The 7,837-nt window shown below is 52.9% G+C and overlaps 1 protein-coding gene across 1 annotated transcript in view; it reads right to left on the reverse strand.

Annotated features, from left to right (window-relative positions):
- Window positions 1-7,376, reverse strand: part of PRKCG (protein kinase C gamma) — a gene marked incomplete at its 5' end in the record, with an annotated part of 32,744 nt that extends 25,368 nt beyond the window's left edge. Inside the window, 3 exons of the mRNA XM_006765376.1 lie at window positions 1-102; window positions 298-409; window positions 7,287-7,376. Coding sequence (XP_006765439.1) covers window positions 1-102; window positions 298-409; window positions 7,287-7,376 — 304 coding nt within the window. The remainder of the gene's footprint in view (window positions 103-297; window positions 410-7,286) is intronic.
- Between the last annotated feature and the right edge of the window lie 461 nt (window positions 7,377-7,837).

The raw sequence follows: 7,837 nt of genomic DNA on the forward strand, positions 1-7,837 counted from the left end.
CTCGGATTTCCAGCTGCAGGCGCCCGCGGCGCTCCGTGTGGTCCACGCCGCACAGGGAGGGCACGCTGCGCACACAGCGCCGGTGCACGTTCATCTCGCAACCTGGGGGTTAAGGGAGGGGCCGGGGAGAGGGTGTGGAGAGACAAAACCAGGGGCAGCGCTTCAGGCCCCGCCCGGGACCCGGGGCTCCACTCCCCGGCATTTCCCCGAAGTCAGATGCTGCGCTTCTGCAGACCCCAGATGCGCCCCCCTGTGCCCCCCGGTTCTGGCTGGAGCAGCGAGCGCAGACTCACTCACAGGAGCACTTCATGCCCTGGTGCACCAGCCCGTACAGCAGGGAGCCGCAGTGGTCGCAGAAGGTCGGGCTGCTGTAGCTGTGCAGGCGGAACTTGTGCTTGTTCCGGGGGTCCTGGGGGCGCAGAGGGGCGGGTCAGAGGGCGGGCAGGGGTGTCTGAACCCTCCGCGAGCAGCCCTGGGAGCTCTTCCTCCTCCTGCCTGGCTCTCCCAGCCTCGCCCGGGCTCCGCCTCGCTCTCCCTCATTCCTCAGCATTTATTGAGCAGCTACTGTGTGCCAGCCAGGCTCTGTTCTAGGTGCCGGGATCCAGCCGTGAACCAAAACAAATCAACCTACAGCCAACGCCACACTTAATTGGCAAAAACGAAAAGCATTTCCCTTCAAATCAGGAACAAGTTAGTCAAGATGGATCTGTCAGTGCTAGCCACAGCCATCAGCCACGGAGAAGAAAGGAAAGGCATCCACATTGGAAAGGAGGATGTAAAACTGTCACTATTCGCAGGTGACATGATATTGCGCATAGAAAACCCTAAAGACTCCACTGAGAAACCACTAGATCTAGCAAATGAATTCGGCAAAGTAGCAGGATACAAAATTAATATTTGGCAATTGGTGGCATTTTTAATTTTTAATTTATTTTTTGTTTGCTAATCCTCAAACGAGGATATTTTTCCATTCATTTTTATTTTTAAAAATATTTTTATTGGTTGTTAGAGAGAGAAGAAAGAAGAGGGAAAGATAGAAACATCAATGATGAGAGAGAATCATTGATTGGCTGCCTCCTGCAAACCCCCTACTGGGAATAGAGCCCGCAACCTGGGCACGTGCCCTTGACTGGAATTGAACCCAGGACCCTTCAGTCTGCAGGCCGACGCTCTATCCACTGAGCTAAACCAGCTAGGGCTGATTTTTATTTTTTTAAAACTTTGGAAAAAATATATATATTATTGATTTCAGAGAGGAAGAGAGAGAGAGAGAGAAACATCAATGATGAGAAAGAATCATGGACCAGCTGCCCCCTGCCTGCCCCACACTGGGATTGAACCAGCAAACCTGGGCATGTGCCCTGACTGGGAATCAAACCTGGGACCTTCTGGTTCATAGGTCGATGCTCAACCATTGAGCCATACTGGCTGGGCTTCCATTGATTTTTAGAGAGAGTGAAAGGGAGGAGGAGAGACAGAGAGAAACATCGATGTGAGAGAGTCACATCGATTGGTTGCCTTCCACATGCACCCTGACCAGGGCTGGGGATCAAGCCCACAACCAAGGTACATGCCTTTGACCAGCAATGAACCCAGGACCCTTCAGTCTGCAGGTCCATGCTCTATCCACTGAGCCAAATGGGCTAGGGCAATTTCTATTTTTAATAAAAAAAACAAAACACTCCTGTCCACATGACCTTTGCTTTCTAGTGGAGGGAGACAGAAAATAAGAATGACAAATAAATTATATTGTATTGTGGATGGTAATAGGTGCTCTGGAGAGAAATGAAGGAAGGAAGGAGCCTGCCAGGATTGGGGGGTGGGGGGGTAGGGCGGGGAAGTAGGTGGGTGCTGAAATTTGAAATAGTGGACAACCAGAAGGCATTACTAACAAACAAGGTGGCATTTGGGACATGCCTGAAGGAGGTGGGGCTTCCAAAGTCCCATAACCCCCACACCTAACACCTCACACAGGCTGTTTTTTGAGGACTTGTGGTCCACTATGAGCTCCTGATCATTCACGGGGTCTGCTCTGTCACTGCCTGCTGACCATCTGCCTTCTCTGGGCCCCTGGTGGGATGGAGAATCTGACCTGTTAGTTATAGGGCCTCCGGCGTCCTACATGAAGAATTAAGTATAAACCACACAGCAGGGCCTACAGCAGCGGTTCTCAACCTGTGGGTCGCGACCCCTTTGGCGGTCGAACGACCCTTTCTTTCACAGGGGTCGCCTAAGACCACCCTACATATCAGATATTTACATGATGATTCATAACAGTAGCAACATGACAGTGATGAAGTAGCAACGAAAATAATGTTATGGTTGGGTCACAACATGAGGAACTGTACTTAAAGGGCCAGAAGGTTGAGAACCACTGGCCTAGAGTGTTAAATGTGCTCCATACTGCTACTTGTATGCTGTGGTGGTTGTTAGTGATTTCATTTTTTTGAACATTTATTTTATTATTATTTTTATTATTATTTTAATCCTCACCCGAGGATATTTTTCCATTGAATTTTAGAGAGAGTGAAAGAGAGAGGGAAAGACAGAGAGAAACATCCATGTGAGAGAAACACATGGATTGGTTGCCTCCTGCAGGCGCTGGGACCAGACACCCCCCCACCCCCCAGCCTGCAATCGAGGCACAAGGTACGTGCCCTTGACCAGAACTGAACCCTGGACCTTTTAGTCCAAGACACTCTATCCACTGAGCCAAACCGGATAGGGCGTTGTCAGTGATTTCACTGCAGCCCCCACATAGCTCTGAATTAAGAGCTAGGCCATTTCCGAGCTGTGCGATTTGGGGCAAGTTCACGTCCAATTGTGAGCCCTAGCGCCCTTCTCTGCCCAGTGGAAATAAACAATCTCTATCTTGAAGCGTTGCTAACTGTCTAGAGTCCAATTAAGCGAGAATTTAGGGCACCGGTAAAGCTCTCTCGCTCCACCCCCCACCCCACCCCGCAAGGTCGCAGTGTTAAATCATCTGATGTTTGTCTAGTGCGAAGTATGCACTGGCAAGAGTTATCCGAGGAGGGTGAAAATTCAGGACACTCCGGGACTTCTCTGCATTTGGCAGCTCATTGGCGATCCTATGTCGGAGGAGACTTGGGTGGCAGGGGGGTGCTGGTGGCGGCCGGCCCCAGATCTCTTTCAGTGCGCTGGCTTCTGAAGATATTCAGCTGATCCTGAATCAAAGGGCTTCTGCCTGCCCAACGGGATGCTGGGAATGAACGCCCTCAGCAGGGTGGCCGGCACTCGCGAGCCCAGGGGTAGAAGCTGTTATTATTCTCAAGGTGAACGTCACTGATGCAAAGGGGACAGTGCTGGGCTCCAGGGAGAGGCGGCAGGGTCCACATTTTAACTGTGCCCCAATACCCAGCTCTATGGGCCCCGGTCCCTTCCGAGACCCAGGCTTCCTTCCTATAAAGTGTGTGTAGGGAGGAGTGGGGGGGCATAGGGGGGGTGCCTTAGCTGTTTGGCTCAGTGGATACAGCATTGACTTTCGGACTAAAGGGTCCAGGGTTCTATTCCAGTCAAGGACACATGCTCGAGTTGCGGGGGCCTGCAGGAGGCAGCCGATCAATGGTTCTCTCTCATCATTGATGTTTCTATCTCTCCCTTCTTCTCTGAAGTCAATGAGGATATATTTAAATAAACAAACAAACAAATAAATAAAATGGGGGGGTGGTGGTTGGGAAGTAAGCCCTCCCTGCAAGGGGTCTTGTGAAGACTAAATGGAAGTCATACTTGTGAGGCCCTTAGCACTTAAACCTTTGACCCATGTTACTTATGAGATCGAAGGCATTAAGAAGCCCGGCCCCCGAAATAGCTCAGTGGTTGAAAGTTGACCTATGAACCAGGAGGTCACGGGTCGATTCCCAGTCAGGGAATATGCCTGGATTGCGGGCTTGATCCCTGGTGTGGGGCATGCAGATGGCAGCCGATCAATGAGTCTCTCTGTCATTATTAATGTTTCTATCTCTCTCTTCACAGGAACAAATACAATATTTGTATTTGCATTTGGCCCACGGGCTGTAGTCTGAGGACCCCTGTCCTAGAGTATGAAACTAAGTTTGCTCCTAAGCCAGCATCATAGAAGCAGCTCTAGGTTACCTTATAAACCTGCGCTTGCATCAATGTTTGTCTTTCTCCCTCTCCTTTCCTCTCTCCCTAGAAATCAATAACAAATCTCTCTTCTTAAAGCATGAAGAGGAAAAATGACGCCAGATGGATGGAGAGGAAAGATTACCTCCTCACCATTCCCTCTCTGTTCCGGCATCGGCAGCAGTAATAACTTTAACAACGACGATAACTCACATTTCGTCTCTTGCCATGGGCCAGGCACGGTTCCAAGTCTTTGACTCATTTGCTTCTCAGACCGATCCTACGAGGTGGGCATGATGATCTAGCTCCCAGCTCCCTCAGTTTACAGGCAGGGAACCCAGGAGGCACAGAGAAGAGGTAAGCTGCCTTCTGGAAGGTCACAGAACCCATACGTGGAGGTGCTGTGACTGGAGCCCAGGCGTCTGGCTTGGGGGGTCTCTGTCAGACGAGCACAGGACCAGTACCGAACCCCATAAGCTGTTGTGCGGATTCAATCCTCCACTATTCACCATCCCTGCCGAGTGTGCGCCACGAACACGGGATAAATCCGTGGCGTTGGCAGAGGAGGTGGGCAGGGGAGGCGGCTGATGGATACCATTTGTGGGTGCTGGGAGACAGGGGTGCTCAATACATGTTCTGTGAAGTCCCATCTTCTACGGAAACTTCCATGTTCTCACTTGACAAGCTGGCGACATGACTCATAGATGTCTCTGTGTGTGTCTGTGTCCCTGCCTCTTTCTCCATCTACTCATCAGAAAACCATCTCTAACCCTGGGCTCGACTCCTCACCCGCCTGATTTCACTGAACTGTCAGAACAAGCCTGGGATGTCTAGCTTCCTGCGGACCCGGGAGGTAGAGGCTGTGCACGTGTGGCAATTTAAGTTTAAACCCGTTCAAACGGAAGGGGATTTAGAGTTCCCTCCCTCAGGCACCCCAGCCCCTCTCAAGCGCTCCCTGGCGGGGAGGTGGTGGCTTCAGGCTTGGACACACAGACAGGCATGTCCACAGAGACTCTACTGCTCAACACTAGCGGGTCGGCCCCACTTTATAGGGGAGGTGGGGGCGGGACTGGGGCTCAGAGAAAAGAGCCCTGAAGCCAGACAGACAGACCGTGAGGGGAGGACCAGGGATGGGCTGTTCTAGTGAGCCCCCGAGGGGTGGGGCTGGGGAGGGAGGGAGAAATGGTAGGTATCTGTGTGTGCACACATAAAACACTATGTGCGCGTGTACGCACGTGGGGATCTATATATCACGGTGTGTGCACATGGGGAAGTGTATATGCACACGTGTGCGCATGGGGACCTGTACATGCAGGTGTGTGCACATGGGGATCTGTATGTATAAGTGTGTGTGCACATGGGCACCTATATGTATAAGTGTGTGTGCACATGGGGACCTGTATGTACACGTGTGTGTGCACATGGGGCCCTGTATGTACACGTGTGTGTGCACATGGGGCCCTGTATGTACACGTGTGTGTGCACATGGGGACCTGTATGTACAGTGTGTGTGCACATGGGGACCTGTATGTACACGTGTGTGTGCACATGGAGAACTGAATATGTAGGTGTGTGTGCACATGGGGGATCTGTATATGCAGGTGTGTGCACATGGGGACCTGTACATGCAGGTGTGCGCACACATGGGGATCTGTGTGTATAAGTGTGCGTGCACATGGGGATCTGTATATGCAGGTGTGCGTGCACATGGGGATCTGTGTGTATAAGTGTGTGTGCATGTGGGGAACTGTATATGTAGGTGTGTGTGCACATGGAGAACTATATATGTAGGGGTGCGTGCACATGGAGAACTATATGTAGGTGTGCGTGCACATGGGGATCTGTGCGTATAAGTGTGTGTGCACATGGGGAACTGTATATGTAGGTATGCGTGCACGTGGGGAACTGTATATGTAGGTGTGAGTGCACGTGGGGAACTGTATATGTAGGTGTGCGTGCACATGGGGATCTGTGCGTATAAGTGTGTGTGCACATGGGGAACTGTATATGTAGGTATGCGTGCACGTGGGGAACTGTATATGTAGGTGTGAGTGCACGTGGGGAACTGTATATGTAGGTGTGCGTGCACATGGGGATCTGTGCGTATAAGTGTGTGTGCACGTGGGGAACTGTATATGTAGGTGTGCGTGCACATGGGGAACTGTATATGCAGGTGTGCATGCATATGGGGATCCATGCGTATAAGTGTGTGTGCACATGGAGAACTGTATATGTAGGTGTGCATGCACATGGGGATCTGTGTGTATAAGTGTGTGTGCACGTGGGGAACTGTATATGTAGGTGTGCGTGCACACGGGGAACTGTATATGCAGGTGTGCGTGCACATGGGGATCCGTGTGTATAAGTGTGCGTGCACATGGAGAACTATATGTAGGTGTGCGTGCACATGGGGGTCTGTGCGTATAAGTGTGTGTGCACGTGGAGAACTGTATATGTAGATGTGCGTGCACATGGAGAACTATATGCAGGTGTGTGTGCACATGGAGAACTATATGTAGGTGTGCGTGCCCATGGGGGATGTGCCTATGTGTGTGCGTGCACTGGGGATCTGTGTGTGCACGTGTGTGTGCATGTGTACTGCCAGATCTCTCTGGGCCTCCCTCTCTCAGAACCTCGGCTGTTTTCCGTGCCCACCATTTTCTGTCCTCGGCTCTCTGCGTGCCTGCACCCCTGTCTCTGAGTGTCCCCGTCCTTGTCTGCCTGTCCAGTCCACATCCCCTTTGCATTCTTCCTGTGCGTTGCTCGCTCTCTCTCTCTCTCTCTCTCTCTCAACTGGAGCCTCTATCTTTCCCTGCATCTCTGAGATTCTCTCTCCTTATCTCAGCATCCCGGGGCCTGCCTCATATTTCTCTCCCTCTGCCCCTCAGCTCTGTTATCAAATCTCTTGAGCACCGGCCCACAGCCCCGCCTCCAGCGCCAGTCCTTGGCCCCCTTGCCCCTGCCTTCCCTCTGTGTCCCCCGCCCGGCTCAGTCCCCTCTGATTCCCCCCCTTTCCAGGCCAAGGGCAGGGAATCTGGGCCAGACCGGCTCCCCCTATCTCTCCAGCCCCCCCCTCTCCCCTCCCCTCCCAGCCTTAAAAATAGCAGGAGAAATTGGGACGGACGCCTAGGGGGTGAGGGCGGGGCGCGGCCTGAGGAGCCACCAGGTGTGTGGGCACTCACGTCCGTCTGGGGGCCCTTCCCGGCGCCTGGACACTCGAAGGTCACGAATTCGTGGCATCGGCGATGCACCACAAAGCTGCAGACTGGAGGCGAGAATCAGAGAGACCCCCGGGGGACAGGGAGTCAGAAGGAGAGGGACCCCGACAGGGAGAACGCCAGTGAGGCACAAACCCTGCCCCAGAGAGTTCAACGGGGAGACGGGGAGGTGGACATTCAAGACAGAAACAGAATCGGAGCATCCCAGAGAGAAGTGCAGAGCACAGAGGGCCGGCGAGACACAGAGACACAGAGACAGAAGCAGAGACAGGAAGGGGGAGAGAGAGAAAGAGACACACAGAGAGACTAGGACCCGGCTGATGGACACAGGCCACAGAGGGAGAGGAGAAAGCCAGAAGGGCGCAGGCAGGGAGAGGGGAGAGAGGAAGCCCACAGAAGAGTCCTGGACGGAACAGAGAGCAGCCACTCGGGCAGGAGTGAGTCTGGGGGCGCCGCTGCGGCCGCCCCCTCCCTGACTCACTCTGTTCCCAGCCTGGCAGCTGGTGCTTGGGGGA

Source organism: Myotis davidii, unplaced genomic scaffold, assembly GCF_000327345.1.
Source record: "Myotis davidii unplaced genomic scaffold, ASM32734v1 scaffold620, whole genome shotgun sequence".
Lineage (NCBI taxonomy): Eukaryota > Metazoa > Chordata > Mammalia > Chiroptera > Vespertilionidae > Myotis > Myotis davidii.